This window comes from Saccostrea echinata, unplaced genomic scaffold (assembly GCF_033153115.1).
Source record: "Saccostrea echinata isolate AGI-Se365-2 ecotype Australia unplaced genomic scaffold, CSIRO_AGI_Sech_v1 ptg000030l, whole genome shotgun sequence".
Classification (NCBI taxonomy): Eukaryota; Metazoa; Mollusca; class Bivalvia; order Ostreida; family Ostreidae; genus Saccostrea; species Saccostrea echinata.
Genome location: NW_026889779.1, coordinates 27948151 through 27966297, shown reverse-complemented (window position 1 = coordinate 27966297; position 18147 = coordinate 27948151). Strand labels below are relative to the sequence as shown.

Below are 18147 nucleotides of genomic sequence, written 5' to 3'. Positions count from 1 at the left end.
ACACTGTTTGCAGTTACATCTCCAGAAAGTATTAATTTCCAATTAAACATTACAAAATTGAGACTTGAAAAAACAGTTTTTATTGTTCTTCAGTCCAGTATGGTTATAATTTCACAAAATTCAAACTTGATTGCTGACTGATATACGAAGCAGTTTTTGAAAAAATCTTTCTTACATATACATACATGTTTGTCATGGCAAAATCTTACAGAAAGCAAAATTATTCAGAAGAATAGAAGTAAAACAATGTTCTCAAAGATTCAAAACAATGATTCGCAAGATTAAAGGGATACCAAAAAATATTTCAAGACTTAATTACAGTATGCTTCAAATTCAGACTTCCTGAGCAAGAAATGAAGAAAATCATTGAAAATTCGTAAAAAAAAAAAAACACGATTTGTTCGTAATACACTGATGCACCTGTATGGCAGCTTATGGCGAAGGTTAAAGTTTCTTAAATGCAAGTCAAACTCCAAGGTCAAGAAATCAAAAATGTTGTTACCCAAAGAAAGGACTTGTGTCAGTGCATATACCTGGTAAATATGAAAGCCACAGCACAAAGCTATCAAAAGTTATGGTCAAAGTTATTTTTCTAAAAGTAGGTCAAACTCCAAGGTCAAAATTAATGGTACGCAGGGGAATACCTTTTAATTAGAAATACACAATTAGATATACACATGCAAATTATAAAAGCCCTAGCACCAACTGTTCAAAAGTTTTGGCAAAGGTTAAAGTTTTCAAAAGTAGGTCAAGGTCAAAATTGTTGGTATCCAAAGGAAATCTTGTCACAAGGAATATACATGTACCTGTGAAATTTGAAAGCCCTTGTACTAACTGTTCAAAAGTTATGGCCAAGGTTAAAGTTTTTTAAAGTGGGTCAAACTCCAAGGTCAAAAATATTTACACCCATGGAAACGTATTTTCACAATGAATACACATGTGAAATATGAAAGCACTAGCACCAAGTTCAAAGTTTATGGCCAAGGTTAAAGTTGGGTAAATTTTTGCAAAAGTGGGTCAAACTCCAAGGTCAAGAGGTCAAATATGTTGGTACCCAAAGGAAGGTGTTGTTACAAAGAATGCATATGTGAAATATGAGAGCACTAGCTCCAACCACTCAATATGGGCTATGTGAAAGGTTTTGTGGACAGACAGACGGACAGGGCAAAAACTATATACCCCCCCAAATCTTCAATTAAGGGGGTATGATTATATATGTATTCCATCTACAAAAATATATATGTATGAAAACGATGCATTTGTAAAACAATAAAAATGTAGGACATGAATTCCCCACCCAAGGTAAACTTGTATTGCAACATGAAAAGAAATGTACCATTATCAGTCAGAGATAATATTAAAATATGATAGTTGTTCAAAATGAAGGTAGTAATAATTTTATATTTTTTTCATATACATAACTCTTTACTATGTTTAATGCAAAACAATTAATACTGAGGTCAATGTCATATGGAAAGTCAAGGTCAGCAAATTTTGACACAGTTGAATAGCTCTTATCAATTTGTATCTATGGAGTTTGAAGAAAAATTTGAAACATAAATGCAAAACATAGGTAATCGGAGATTAAGAGCTCACCTCAACGAAGGGTGTCTTTTAGTAAGGCAAAGTCCCAAACTAAACTATTGATGTAGTAGTGTACATCCCAAGATGCAACAATTATGCAATTTTGATCTGGTGGGGCTTGCAGTTACTTGGGATTGATGGACTTGTCCAAAAACTTCAAACTAGTCACTGATCCAGAAAATGTATTCAAATCCAGCATCTGAAGCAAGTTTGAGATTGTTCATCCCTTGATGCATCATCAATGCAAGTTTGGTTCAGATAGGCCTTATAGTTTCTTGATAATGGATCTGCACCAAAAACTTTAACCTGGTCACTCAGGCCAGAAAATGTAAGTCAGATGATCCAGTATCCGAAGCTAGCCTGGTTAAGTGTGTATCCTTAGATGTATCATTTGTGCAAGTTTGGTCAACATAATTAGAACTTTTAGTTACCTTAGAATGAACCTGCTCCAAAAACTTTAACCTGCACCAAAAACTTTAACCTGCTCCAAAATCATTAATCTGACCATTCTTTAGCTGAAATTACAGCATCTGAAACTTGACTGGTACAATGACACATACTAGAAGCATCTTCCATGCATCTCTGACTAATGTAGGGCATAGAACTACATGTAATTAAAAAGCAAACTGCACCAAAAACTTTAACCTGGGATGCGGAGACCGACACCAACACCGAAGGTATCACATAAGCTCCTCTCAACTTTGTTGTGGTGAGCTAAAAATGAATAGTGAAGGTCAAGGCCAGAAAATTAGAGAGTTTAGCAAACCGTGTACGCGTACGTGTAGCAAGGGTTCCCCCCCCAGAAATCTGTGCATTACGACATATATTTTGCTTTTCACAAAATTCTACATGTATGCACTTACTTGTAAATTGCTGAGTACATATAAGTCCAAACTTGTAGCTTATGTTTCCTTATCTGTAGTTGTTTTCAATAAAAGTGTGTTTTTCTAAACCTGAAGATTTGATGCAAATACTGATATAAAGAACTAAACGTCTAAAAAATAAAATTACAATTATATAGAGTGTTAAATACACAACATCTAGATTTTAAAAACAGACTTTGGTGGATTAAATTATAAGAACTCTTTTCAAATTATTTCTTATAAAATTTAATACATGCATATATTCATTAAAAACAGTGATATACATACATGCAATAGATTTCATGTGCATTCTAATGATTTTTAATGATAAGGACTTCTAGTACATTGAAAATACTTACAAGTACACATACACGTTATACATTGCTAAACAAGAAAAATAATGTAAACGTGTACTTGAAATTCTAACTTGTAGTTTACAAGTACAACAAGTGAGCTTGATAAACCTCTCTATTGACACAGTTGAATGGCCCTGACTTAGTATGTATCAGTGCAAGAGTTTTTTGATATGAATATATCCTTAACAATTGATTTGAACAAGACATGAAATAGGTAATAGTAAGGTCAAGGTCAGAAAATTATGCCAGTTTAATTGCTCTCACCAATAAGTAGTAGTGTATGAATTTTGGATTAAAATCTTTAAAACTGAGCTAAATGCAAAGTACATGTTTTATTCGCAAGAACTTTATTTTTGCATAATTACGCAAGACTGTCTACTCACAAAAAAAAATTATTTTCATGTAAATTATATAATGAAAGATTATATAAAACAATAACCAAAATTTGTAAAAATGTTTTTTTTTTAAATTTTTGTGATCTTCAGTATGACGGACAGACACACGGAAGGATGGAAGACAGACATGTAAAACACTATTTCTCAGCCATATTCATGGTGGGGCATAACAAAAAAATGTAAATAAATATATCTACAACAAACATCTCTCACAAATACATAATTAATAAATACATAATTAATAAATGATCTAATCCATATCCACTGTTTATTAAGCGGGGATTATTTAGAAGAAACCAGCTACTAGCAATTGTATAAATGAGGGTTGCTGTAACATATACAAGTGTGTCTTATGAGACAAATCTATTCAATTTGTGTCTCTGACTCAAATACATAAATTCTACCCGTAAAACAATCTTTTCATGTTAATTTTATACCCAAAATAAAAATAAAGGCATAAAAGTGGGTTATCAGTACTGGAAAAGCAATATATATGTACTCTAATGTACCTCCAATTCTAAATACAGTGTTTATTGGGCACTATATGGGCTTGGTTGGATTACTTCTAAGGAATGGAGAAGTACTTTAAGTCAAGGTTACTACCAAGGTCTATATTCTTTGACTAGCAAGTGTGTTATATAGTCCACAAGGAGAAGCTCTCATACTAGGGCACTAATTAAACTATTAACTGCTGACAGAGCTTTTCACAGCTAGAACATATATGCATATATTACTTTTTTTTAACAAAACGTATGTAAAATTAATTTAAGATTTGGTGGGCGTGGAAGTTCCTTTCACTGTGGTTCGGTGTAAAATGCGCAGGCCCACTTCTGATACGGGGTACTGTGTCTCGGGTGAGGCCTCATGTCCCACGGCCAGGTTGTCAGAGATGATGAAGTCGCCTTGTTCCCACTGTAAAAAAACATACATGAACATGTAAAACTTTAAAAACATACAAGAAATGTATAACTTACTGGTATTCCAGCTCAATATTAAAATAAACACACTGCATGAAGAGTTATAATTTTCAGCTCTGGTGTATTAAGGAACAGAATAACACTAGGACTAAGTTAACTTTTATATGGAACACACTGTTACTGTCCTACATGCTATACAAACTATTATTATAAATAACTATTAGACATTAATCCCTGTGCACACGGGTTGATGAAGATGTTAATCAATATGATTAATTTATATTTCAAAATATTTCGGATTTCAGATATTTTTGAGTGGGTAATACCATCCCCTCATTTCTTAATTAGGAAATTTCAACTGGCCATGGATTTTTAGAATTTTCTTAGTGACCTTGAATTTGCCTCAGATGACCTTGGATTACAGTCAATACACATTGAATTTCTTATATCATATGCAATCTTCATGCCCATTATGAGCTTACACTGTTTCTCCATTCCAAACTTAGGGCCTAGACACAATTGCATGGACAGGCAGATGAACAGGGTGATTACAAATATCAAAGCTCACACATATATCATAACTGCCAAATATATCTCTAACTTCCTTATAAAGAACATTAAAGCTAAAGACATTAATACAGAATGACAGATTTTCAGTCAGGACAAAAATATCACACCCCCTGATCTCTGATCTTGGGGCATAAGAGCAAGCAGACACATGAGGGAATAAATATCCTCTTTATCCTTATCATTTAAGTGTCCTAGTAAGTTTACCTTATGTGAATAAATCAGTCTACGATTGTCTTTCTCGATTTCTTGGTGGATCTCCATTAGAATGTGTTTGGTTTCAGGCCAGTCTGTCATTCTCTCTTTGTCAGTCCCAGCATCCCACATAAAAGCATCAGTCATTCCCAGGTGAAAACACAGAGTCTGCAACAAACATGAAAATTCAGAAAATTTGTATCCCCATCCCTTTAATAAAAAAAAGAAGAGGGTGGAAGAACTGAAAAAAGTATGCAGATGTAGAAATGTAGAAAGAAAAAAGGTCAACCCTAACCATTGAGCTTTTGACCTTAATGTCAGTAGGGGTCTTTATTAGGTTAAAGAAATTCATGACCTTATGTTTCATTGCAAAAGCTCATAGAGAACTAAGGTTATCATCTGAAAATATGTACATTGTATGCAATTGCTGTAAAGAAAAATATTGGATGGATCCCCAGGTTTTTTTTTCAGTTTAAAAAAAACTCAAAACCAGGAAACCATTTTAAGCAAAATATGAATTTTTCCTCTTGACCTTTTTATCCAAAAATCAAACAGGGTCTTCCTTAAGCTATTATATAAAACTTCATAGAAAAAGCTCAAGGAAAACCAAAGTTATCAGCGGAAACAACTTTTTGCATTGTATGAATATCTGACCTTGACCTATGACATAAACATCAATAGGGGTCTTTTTAAAGTCTATAGGAGATATGATACACATGTATAACTTCACTGAAAAAGCTCAAAGAGATTAAAATTTCTCATCTAGAAACCATTTTATGCCATATATAAATTTCTGCCTTGACCTTTATCTTTTGACCTCTAAACCAATACAGGGTCATTTTAAGGCCATAAGGAGTTGTAATATGAAATTTCACTGCAAAATCTCAAAAGCTTCTTAAGATAGGGTCCAGAAATGAAAGTGTTACACACAGACAGAATGTATGAATTCCTGGCCTTGACCTTTGACCTTTTCACCTCAAAATCAATAGTAGTCTTTTTTAGGGCACAAGGAGTTGTGATAAATTTCTTTGCAAAAAGTTTCAAGAAAACTGAAGTTATCACTTGGAAATTGTTATTTGCATTGTATGAATTTCTGATCTCGACCTTTGACTTTTTTACCTCAAAATCAAAAGTGGTCTTTTATAGACCATAAAAATTGTGATATAAAATTTCATTGCAAAAGCTCTGAGTTTTTAAGATACTGTGAAATAACTCATTTTTATTGGGGGTTAATTTTCGTTGTTTTTGTGGTATGAATAGTCCCACTAATTCATGTCCTCCATGAAATATAAATTTCAAATGTATAGCAACTCTACACTTTGTCAACCATGAAAATCAAGTTCCCTCAAAGAGACCAGTCTAATTATCAGTGTATCATGAAATATATATCAAGTAAGAAGTAAATAATTATGAAGTTCATATTTCAACTAGAAGACTTTCTTGATTGAGATAACAACAGATAGCAAGAGAAGCTTACTATTTATTTTTTGAATAATAATGAAATAATCCAGTGATGCGGATTGACTCCTTTAAACTTTCAGAACTTCAAAATACTACTTGCCAATGAAAACAATATTTAGTCAAAGTGGTCAGTAACCTTATGTCACTGCCATGAAATAGTAACTTACTGGTTTCTTTGTGACAGGGTGTGCATATATTAAGGGGTGTGTGGACTTTGAGCGACGATCACTGACCATGTACAGCCTCTCCCACCTGGCTCTTACATCTGGTTGTAGACTCTCAATCAAGTCTGTCAGTGGTACAAATGCTGTAAGCAACAGAGGAAATGTCCATTGCATGTAAAACAAAATTTATTGTTATACCTTTATACCTTTAAAAATTGTTTCCTATATAAATCTACTCTAAAAGAAGTCTAATATTTCCAATGTTTTACTGAGCAGTCAAAAAAATCGATGTAGGACCATAGAGTGAGATAATGGACCTGTCAATGAGATAGTAGACCACTACGATGTTTTTTCAACACACGGTAATCGGGAACAGCTATATCTTATCAATTATCGCAAACATGAAAGCCAGCACAAAATATGTCAAAATAAAAAGGAAAAGGTAACAAAACATTTATACTTTATAATGACTGCATGAGTGCTCAGGCAAAATGTGTTTTGTCAACTCCTCAAACCAAACTGTTTGCCTTCAGCCTAATGGCCTTAGGCAAACTGTTTGGTTTTCCAGTCCGACAAAATGCATTTTAATTGCCCTCTAACCCATAAATGTATTATATTCACACATCAGAAGGTATTTATTTTAATACTTTACAAGTAAGTACTCTGGAAATCTAAACAGCTTCATGATTAATAGCAGGAGTCAGAAATGCATTTAAAAAATGTGTGGCGGAGAGATGGGTACGATCATCGGTGGCCAGATAGCTCATGCAGTTGGTAGAGCACCTGACTGGAGATTCAGATTCAGGGGTTTGAATCCCCGTCTGGTCTATCCATTTTTCTCCTCTCCCATTACATTTGGTGCTGTGCCATGCCCTGGAAGTGACAGGTGAAAGACCTGCCAAGGGAAAGTCTGGGTTGGTGTCTTCGAGGGCCGAAGACTTTTAAGGAGGATGGAATGTACATGGTGATCAGATGGGTTCGATTGCCGGTAGCCAGATATAGCTCAGTTGGTAGAGCACCTGACTGGAGATTCAGGGGGCCCGGGTTCAAATCCCAGTCTGGTCCATTTTTCTCCTCTCCTGTTCACAGGTGCTTGAGGACAGGACCTCACCCCCCACCCCGATATAGACCCCCGGGCCTTTTCGACTTTTTTCTCTTAAATTATCTTTCAATGATATATTTGTGATATAATATATACCAACAATTGGAAAAATTAACTAAAACAAACATTTTACAAAATTTACCCACTCTCTTTAATTTATATATAGAGTAGGGTAGTAATTTTTATAAAATGTTTGTTTAAGCCAATTTTCCGAATTGATGATATAGATTATATCACAGATGTGTCATACATATATAATTTATGAGGAAAAAAGTCGAACAGACCCGGGGTCTATATCGGGGGGGGGGGGGTCCTGTCCTCAAGCACCTGTGCTCCCGTTACAAATGTTTGGGTGAATGTCTGGAAACAATGACAAACCTGTATCCCCACTTTTGGGGACTGCCACCATGTGATAGAGTGACAATTTGAATGGCTCTCTCATAAAACTCCCGTCAATGTGCCATCCCGTCCGCCCCACATTCGTGCACCCCTCCTCCTCGTTATTTGACACACGAAAAACATCAGGATGAGGCGACCTTGGGTGTTTGTAAAATGTGGATTCCAAGTCCCCGAACCATTTACTTATTTCCACATGACGATCACCGCCGACAATCCCTTGATTTTTGAATATCAATAAAACATGTTCATGTACTTCCTTCTTAATTAGGTTAATCACTTCCTCTGACACCGGTTCATTCAAATTGACATCTTTAACATCAATAATCTTCCCAAGTTCCTTCATGATGTGAAAGAGAAAGTAGACATTCTGGAGAGTTCCATAGATAAATTAACTTGCGCATAATCTTTTCCAGAAACTTTTGCATTTATTTCTCTAACTTATAACATTTAAAACTGTGCTTTGATCTTTTTTTCTTAAGTAAATGATTACATTTTAAAATAAAAAAAGAGACCCATGGGCCACAAAGCTCACCTGATTCAACCTTAACCCTGTTACGTTCTTCACTTACATGCCTAAGTTGCTGTCACAGGCATTCTGTTTGCGTATAAAAAATTACCCATAGTTAATTATAACAATATTTTTCATGATCATACTATGAAGGTAAACTTTTATTAGAAAAAAAGTGTCTGTGCAAAGGTCCGAACCTTTCCCCAGGACCATTTGATTCTCTGCTTTATCTCATCATTGCATGGAATTCGACTCCAGCATAGTTATATAATTTTTATTGTGGCTCTGCTGTTCTTAAGAACAGGTTATTCCAATGTAAAAGTTAGATCCCCGGGTATTGTGACCTCATTATACCCCTGGAACCATTCCTTACAGAACAAGAGGCCCATGGACCACAATGTTCACCTGAGTCACCTTGGCCCTGCTGGTTTTTAAGGGATTCTCTCCTCCTTATTCATCTTTAAAAAATAGAAATAAAAGGGATTTTTTTTTTTAATTTCTTCTAAAAAACACCTTTTTTGTCAATTTTTATGTCAACACACCCCAGCATGGCCAGTGACACAGTTCAGTGTTGTTCTGAAAATTTACTCAATAACATATCTTTAGGCTACATAATACTAATTTGTGATTAAGCATTTCTGGCTGGCGTGATTTTATAAAATAAAGAATATTAAAAATTCTTACCTGATTACAAAATTAAAACTTTTTTGAGAGAAGTTACATCACTACATGTATCATTGTAAAGAAAAACAACCATGTTTTATATGAAGTTTTTCTATCTTATTTCTGACACAGTTAATCTTCCAACAATTAATCTCACAAATCCTTGAATATTTAAAAAAATGGATTTTTAAAAAAGTTGAATCTTCATCAAGACATGTAAATCATTTCAACAAATGGAAAAATTCTTCTGGAAAGAACTGTACCCCTAAAATTTAACTTCCTCATAAAATGTCCTATAAAGAATAAGTAAGTACAGTATAGTTATGAAGATATGATCAATTTATTGCAATTCACAAATTCATATAATAAAATATTTCACAAATATTTTGAAAATACATGCACAGGTACATCAATCTAATTAAAATTAGACTTGTAATTTTCGCTCCTCTACGATATGCTTCAATGTATTGAAGCGTATCGTAGAGGAGTGAAAATTACAAGTCTAATTTTAATTAGATTGACAGGTACATGTATCATGTTTCTACAGAGAAATGAATTCTCCATACAGTACATAAAGCTCATTCAGCGTTAGAGTAGTACACTGATATATGTACAGGATGTTCCAACACATCCTCACAATCGATGACTGCATCATATAGAACCCATGAACACATAAATCATTAAATGATTAATAACTAGGATATCTGACTTACAATGTACATGTCCATCACAATACATGTATAGATCAAGAATGACTTCAATGTGAATAGAACAAGCTGCATCAGAACATAATGGCAGGCATCAAAGGATTTTTTTTTTCAAAGTATAAATTACACAATATACAAAAAAAAAAACCCCATAAAATTCTTTAAATAGATAACACAGATTTTGTCCATCATTTAAAAAAAGGATGCAAGTTAATTTAGTAAGACAAATCATATGATGACACATTAGTTTCCTCCCAGATTTTGGCCCCTCCCCCAATGATGTCTTTGATTATCCGCGTTATTATCAGGGGCCTGCCGACGACTTGATGGAGGTATTCCGAACCCTGACATGCCACCTCTTCTGTTTGGAAAATATTTGTACCTGATAATCAAAGAAAAGAGTTATTAATTTAGTTTATTGATAGATTCTTTACCTAACAAATAGAAACTTACATGCATGGTGTTTTACTATACACAATATTGGTCAGTCTGATTCTATGTGCTTCTGTTAAGTACAACTAATTTTTTTCCAAATGCTTTCAAAGCTTTGAATATTTTCATTATTGTGTAATTGAAAAATCTAGTGGTCATCTTGATAAACCGTAAGTACAATAACGGTTAATAATTCTGTCATCTCTTATTTAGAAAATTGATACATATTTACTCCAAATGAAATTATTAAATTTAAAAATATGGAAAACTTCTTTTTTGCAAATTACATGTATTCCATAATCAGGTAATATTTACATTTAAACACATGTTTTTTACTTGTGAAAATCATTGCCAGCATTTTGCAGTACATTTAATTCTCTATTGTTTATATTGCAGCATGTGTTTCTTACAAAATGTTGGGTACTGAAATAAGCCTTGCTCCTCCAAAGTCTTGTGGATATTTAAACATCAGAAAGAAATAAAGATGCCCCACGATGATTCCAACAAGTTCCATTAGACCTCTGTAAAATAAAACATATATTTCTCATTTACTTAATCTTACTACTTTCAGGCTTAATCCTTTTTAACCTTGAAATCAAACCTGAAAAAAACAGAAGTCTCTGACGAGACTGTAGCTCTACTGGTTGTACTTATAAAGGAAGATAAAAGTAGCACTTGGTCTTCAAACTCTGCAACAGCAATACATAGAATAATGATCCTTGGTTTAGTCTCTTTTTGTGGCAAGATTTATTGCAATCAGACTAAAACTGTAGGAGGAGTAGCATTTTGAAAGTATTTCAAGAAAATTTCTATTTTAAGTAACCATGGCAACACTGTTCATCAAAATCAACAACTGGTACAGAGAATTATGTATCTTAGTGTAGTCTACTTGTGTGCCAAGTTATAATGAAATCAGATCAAAACTGTAGGAGGAGTAGCGTTTTGAAAGTTTTTCACGGAAATTCCTTTTTATAGTAACCATGGCAACAACGTTCATTGAAATCAAAAACAGATATACAGATTTATGTATCCTTGTATAGTCTACTTGTGTGCCAAGTTATACTGAAATCAGATCAAAACTGTAGGAGGAGTAGCGTTTTGAAAGTTTTTCACAGTAATTTCTATTTAAAGTAACCATGGCAACACCGTTCATTGAAATCAAAAACCGATACACAGAATTATGTATATTAGTGTAGTCTACTTATGTGCCAAGTTATATTGAAATCAGACCAAAACTGTAGGAGGAGCAGTGTTTTGAAAAATTGTTTACGGACGGACAGACAGACAGACAGACGAACGGACACCTTACTATCGCATAAACTCTTCTGGTCTCTGACCAGTAGAGCTAAAAACTGCCTCAGCTCTGTTTTTACTACCATTTTCCATTGAATATGAGTACCATACAAAATTTAATTATCAACTCTAATGTTTTGAATTTCTTTCACTATGAAATTATATAAATTGTTCATCTTTTTCAAAGAAATTCCACATATCAGGATTGTTTCTTTAATACAACTGTTTTCCAGATCACAAGTATCTGGTACATGTATCAGCTCTTTGGCTATAACACAGTAGTTACACTGTATTTCTTTTACAGTCTATTATGATTTATATAATCTCAAAAGCTGTGCACAAAAGACTTGTTACCATAAAATATGAATTCAGTACAGGCAAGCATAGCACCTTTTTATTTTTTTTTGGGGGGGGGGGGGGGCAATAACATGTTAGATGATGAATATTATTTTATTGCTCATAAATGTATCAAAACATTGGAAGAGGTGATGCTATGCAGCTTTTTTTCTTTAGAATCAAAATTTTATACATTAATATGGAGAATGGCCCAATATTTGATGGAGTATAAATAATATCCTGATAGAGGCATGACAATATCCCAGTTTGAGCTATATGGACCACGGGTATCAGCCTAGGTAGCTCAGTGGTTAGAGCACCTGACTAGTAATTTTGATTCCCTGTCCAGCCCTATATTTTCTTTATTCATTCTTCCTGTTTTTCCTACTACAATACCACAACCTGTGCACAACCTGCACTAAGTGCATGTAACCATATGTTCAAAGAAAAATAAGTCCTAATTAAGGTTTAGTACTGAATTTTAATGTAGACCTTTGAATGAAAAAATAAAAAAAAAATAAAGGACATTTTTCTTTTCTGAAAAGTTAATGCTAGTCTTATACCGGTAAATTTGTCTCCATACTATGATAACAAACTGAAAATTAGTAGTATAATCAGAAAACTTACCCTTGTCCAATAATCATATTAAAGGCCAACAGGACCCAAGGGAGATACATTGCCTGAAAAATAATCACCAAATTCTAAATGATGAATACAGAGAACAATAACACAGTAGTAAAAGATTCATTTTGTAGGATTTCATTGGAAATTGTTAACCTCTGGACTTCTGACTCAAACAGAAACATGCAGTAAGGACCAATCAAAATCTCAATTTTATGACCTTGACCTTTGATCTCATAACCCAAAACCTTTTGCTCTCTTCATTTGACTAACCTCCACCTGTGTGGAGAATATATGGAAAGACTAAGTTGAATAGAAAGCAAAGTTATAAAATAAAATATTTTACTTATTACATATTGATAGTCTTATCTTCACTGTTTTAGAGAAGAAGATTTTTTAAGATTTATTCCTGTATATTCCTTTGTAAAACTTTGATCACCTATTATGGCCCCACCCTATCCCCAAGAGTCATGACTTGAACAAACTTGAATCTACAATATGTAATAACGAAGATTCCATATAAGTTTCATCTTCTCTGGCTCAGTGGTTCTTAAAAGAAGACTTTTTTTCACTATTTCATAATTACCTCCCTTGGAAGAGGGCCTGGTTATTCATTTGAACAAAACTGAATCCCCTTACCCAAGGATAATTAGTGGCAAGTTTGATTGAAATTGGCCCAGTGGTTCTTGAGGAGAAATTGACTATGTGAAAACTTTAGAGACAGACAGACAGGTTGACAGACACCAAACAAAATGTGATCACGTAAGCCTTCAGCTCAGGTGACCTAAAACTGAGTAATGTGTCACATACAAGAGTTAACAGAGTGACATTATCTTGACCTTCTGACCCTGACCTTCAACAGTGTACCAAAAATCCATAAACGTCTTCCTTTACCCATGTTCTATTTATATCACTGTGCTTAAATCACTGAAATATATCAGAGTGCTTGTGTCAATAACAGGCTGACTAAAGGATAAACGGACATTGCGATTTATTGTACTGGACTCCCTTATTTAATGTAGAGCGCTATTATGAAAAAACAAACCTTGAACTGAGTTCCAAACCAGAAAGAAACAATCATATCTTTGTTAAGTTGACACCAAACATACAGGACACTTAACACCATGGGATCCATTAAGAGCTACAAGAACATCGATAAACACATTTATAGATGTGTAACATTCGTGTGCTAAGCATATTTCCTGATTTAAAGCTCCCAAAAAATAAATAAATATTGAAGATAAGGTTTTCTTTTTGACATTTTTTCTGTGTTATGATTCAACAGTACTTACCCACATTTCTGCAGCAAATCCAATTATCTGTTTATAGGGTTAAGGATAAAACTCATAAAACATAAGGAGAAATAGTAATTTTACAGAAATATGAAATGAATTTTTTATAACAACAAAAAATTGATAATACATGTAATTGTTGTAATTCTCCAAGTACATATTCATTAAGGATACAACAAGAGACAACCAGTTGAAGATCAGCAGAAATGCCATCTCTGCAGGTTTCCCATCGAATATACCTTTTGAAAATAAGATGTATGACAAACTAAAATGATCTCATATATTTAACAATGGTAAAAATAAGAATAACAACATGACTGTACATTGCCATTTCATAGTATTTTAATTCTCTAAGAATAGAGGGAATTTTCTCCCAGGGCATTACTGAACATTGGTAGAATATTATTTCTAATTTCTGTGAACATGGGAAAAGCTACCACAGTGTGGTGATACACAACTTAGTCAAGAAGAACATTGGTAATTTGAAAACATGTTTAATTTTTATGAACCTGTTTCAAGTCTTGTAGAATAAGAATATAAGAAATAAAGGTTCATCAGATAGTGAAATCCACTGGGTCCAGATATCGGGTAAAATAAAACAGCTGTCACTGGTCTCCAGATCTGTAATTAAAAGGAAATAAGGAATTCAATCTCTTTAGGAAAAGTTCAGCTTATCATTCATTAACCAACTCACTTAACTGTGTGCAATACCTTTACATTACTGTAGATTCCTTCTTATGTTGCCTGCAGAGCAGAATGACACTTAGGGATCACTTTACCCAGCGTCTGTCTGTCTGTCTGTCTGTCACACCTTATATCTTGAGAACGGTAAGAGATATGAATTTGATATTTTGCACATATTTTGCTTGGAACTATGGCTTTTGTAAATTTCAATACTAGCTACTGACTTTGTGACACTTGACCCTAAAATGTGACCTCTTCAAAATATTTCATAGTGCCAATATATAGCATATTTTTTACATTTAAGAGGTAAGTCTGTGCCATTTAGCATGTGCACCGTTTGTCATAAAACATCATAAAAAAAATATCAGCATTACAATCCATTTGACCTTGACCTACTTTACAAAAAATCACTGGACAGTTTAATTTTACTTATGACATTTGAATTTGAGAGGCAGGGTTTTGATAATTAGCATTTAGTTTACCAGCTCATGATACTGTACTATGAAACTGATGATATTCAGCTACCACACAAACTCATATTTAAATGCTATGAAAATACATCAGGATATATTCCACAATGGATCATGTAGGCTGACAATTTCAGTAAAGACACACTGAAATCTCTTTTGGAGGATTTTTGGAAACACATATTCATAAAATGATAATTATTTCTAATAATTTCAATTAATTATTTATTTGAGGGTCGTGAAACCATATTTTTTTATTGTCAGATTGTATCGCAGTCTAATACATGTAATATCCATGGATGCCCTTTTTTCCTTGCAAGCAAATGCATGAACTATCATGCTAGTGGTTAATATATAGATGACCACTCTAAGATTTATTTTAATCTTTAATAGAGCTACAAAGCAGGCAACACAGGCATTCCTTGGAACTCTCTAGTTATATGCAAGTACTTAATAATCACAAAAATGACTTGTAGACATCACAAAATATGAGTTTGTGAGTGAAAGTTTTTACATGTTCTTCAGCAACAAAAAATTTAAAAGTGTGCAATTTAATTTTGGTAGTGGTGCTTCTCTTAGTGACAATAAATTCATCTCTTGGTTTCATCTGTTAAGTTGACTAAGAGCCAGACTGAGTTAGGTTATGGGTTGACTTGATACATCAATGGCATAATGAATTGATTTAATTAGTGACATATATATATCATGTTTATATATGTCTCTGATTTAATCTTAGATGAAAGAGAATTTACTATAGTATAATAGAGCTACAACAATTCAAGTACAATTCAGGTATCTCACAATTTTCAATGCTTATACCACAATTAGATTATTTTTTATTCAATTAAAAGGTATCAAAACTCTGATAATACAATAAAGAAATACAACTCTCCTGTTCTATTTCCTTATACTTTTAAACATGACAATCTGTTGTAGAGATGTACTATGTTTTCATTTCAAATGATTTGCCAGGTGTGTGTACAGAGGTAAAACAAATTTATCTATCGCAGCATTTCAGTATTCTTTGAGGCCAAAATATTTCAACAGCAGGGACATAAGGTTTGCTTCTTGGTTCTGCTGGTAACCATCGTTTTTGGTGTTATAAAATTGTAAAGACCAAAAACTTAGATTTCTTTCATTCCAGAAAAATGTAAAATGAATTGCATATAAAAGATGGTGAATTGAGACAGCCCTTAGATTACTAAGTTGGATAATTCTTTTTGAGTACTTTATTCTTTTGACATCAATCACATTTCTGAAACATTCATAGACTGATGAAAAGAGTATGACAGGACACACACAAAAAAAACATTATTGTAATGGAACACAAAACCAGTTTTCATCAACAATATTATTTTGACAATTTAAATCCACCAAAATTTTTCTATGTGTTTCAAAAGAACTTGAGAAACATAATTCAACACTTAATTAATTTACCTGGAATTTGTAAAATACACTTTCGAATATAAGAATAAGATTCCTAGGATTAATTAGTCCAAATCTTGCCACGAGTGGCACCACCACAGAACCGGTAAACCAGTATTTTGTCATCTGAGGAATTCCTCGATACCAGTCCCCTATATCGTTTGAAGCCATCTTTCTTTTTGGTTATTTTCTGACGATTCAACGTCCTCTAATTGGTTTCAAATCATACAATCTACAATTTTTTTTAATCTGACGTGTCCTAAATCAAAACAAACTTGGTTTCACAAACCGGAAGTATAATATGTAATTACTATTATATTTGCTCAAACGAAAAAGAAAACGACAAATTGATTAATAAATATTATTTAAATGTGTATGTTATTTGCATGCATTATAGAATGCATATTTGTTTTTTTAAAATATGTTATCAGTTTTATTAGTAGTAATACTAATTCTAAGACAACATTTTAAATTTCGTTTTACTATTTAAATTGCTATTTATAGCGCGTCAAATTCAATAACATGTTTGGTCTCGAAACGGTACACAAGTTCATGTGAAGCATGTAAGTAATTTATTTTTAATTCAAAATTGTTTTATGTGTTTGAAGCTGAACTTTGAAACTTAGCATGTTTGATTTTAAAACAACTATTTTGAACCATCCTCATCAGCATGACCAGAGATAAATTACTGTTCAGTGTTCTTGAAAAAAATAAAAATAAAAAAAATGGATAAATAAATGTTGTCGACGTCCTTTCAAAAGCTTATCTGACTTGTGCAACGGGTTGCAAATAAAAATATGTGGAAAGTATTATTTCTTGCCATATGTCTCTCACTCTGACTGCAAATTTTATTTTTAAAAAATCTTTGATTTCTAAATGTAGCTAATCCACCTAAAAATTAAAAAGAGGAATTTCAATGCAAATCTTTGATTTCTAGGAAGTTAAGTCCATAGAATGAAAAGAATTAGCATTCTATTTAAGGAATTTCACACAATAAACTAAATATTGATGCCCCAAAATACCCAAACACTGACAGTCTGTGACCCAGGAGAGCAAATCAGGGAAGATAACTACCAGAAGTATTTCGAGCGCGATTGAAATTAAGCAAAATATAGATGACTGAATTTAAGGTTTGAGTAATTTTCAAGTTAAAAAAATTAAGAAATGTATTTTAAATTGCAAAAATTTCCTTATATTTATAGCTATTTTGAGCTGTCAGCACTTTATTTTTTTCAAATAATGAAATACCAACTATGTCTCCGATCCTGATGAAGACAACATTTTATAAAAGTCTGTGCACATTTGTGCTACGTGTTGGGGACTTCGTTTAGTCCTGAAAAAATCTTGAATAATGTTTAAAATCGTTAGAAAGTTGCAAATTTGTGCAAACACTAAAAACGTAAAGACAATCTGAAAAAATAGTGTACATGCTACACTTCTTATTCAACGTACATTTTCATCAAAAATGTTCTTATCAAAATAATTTTTTTCTATCTAAAACATAAGATTATATCGGAAAACAAAATAGCTACTTACATAATCTTTAATTCTGAACTGTCCTTAGGCAGATAGATCAGAATATTCAATTTACTAACATTGTTTACTTCACATAACAAATTCGAACGGTGATGGCCGCCAGGTCACAAACACAAGTTATCTAACTTTGCAAAAAATGGCGTTTACTGGATTAAGCTACTAAATGGGCCTGGACACAGA

General features: G+C 33.1%; 2 protein-coding genes across 2 annotated transcripts; both read right to left on the bottom strand.

The window, feature by feature from the left end:
* Positions 1 to 57: 57 nt before the first annotated feature.
* On the bottom strand, positions 58 to 8391 carry LOC133197004 (alkylsulfatase-like; the record flags this gene model as incomplete). Its single annotated transcript, XM_061332844.1, has 4 exons — positions 58 to 4110; positions 4890 to 5045; positions 6506 to 6645; positions 7983 to 8391. Coding segments are annotated over 4 exons (852 nt in total), but the record flags the coding sequence as incomplete, so codon positions are not given.
* Positions 8392 to 9646: 1255 nt separating this feature from the next.
* LOC133196655 (derlin-1-like) lies at positions 9647 to 16712 on the bottom strand. The gene is made up of 8 exons (XM_061332514.1): positions 16444 to 16712; positions 14365 to 14476; positions 14030 to 14094; positions 13856 to 13882; positions 13609 to 13704; positions 12570 to 12622; positions 10724 to 10834; positions 9647 to 10263 (listed from the first exon to the last, which is right to left on the bottom strand). Exons 1-8 carry the CDS (start codon positions 16600 to 16602, stop codon positions 10125 to 10127), a joined length of 762 nt encoding a protein of 253 aa, XP_061188498.1. The 5' UTR covers positions 16603 to 16712; the 3' UTR covers positions 9647 to 10124.
* Between the last annotated feature and the right edge of the window lie 1435 nt (positions 16713 to 18147).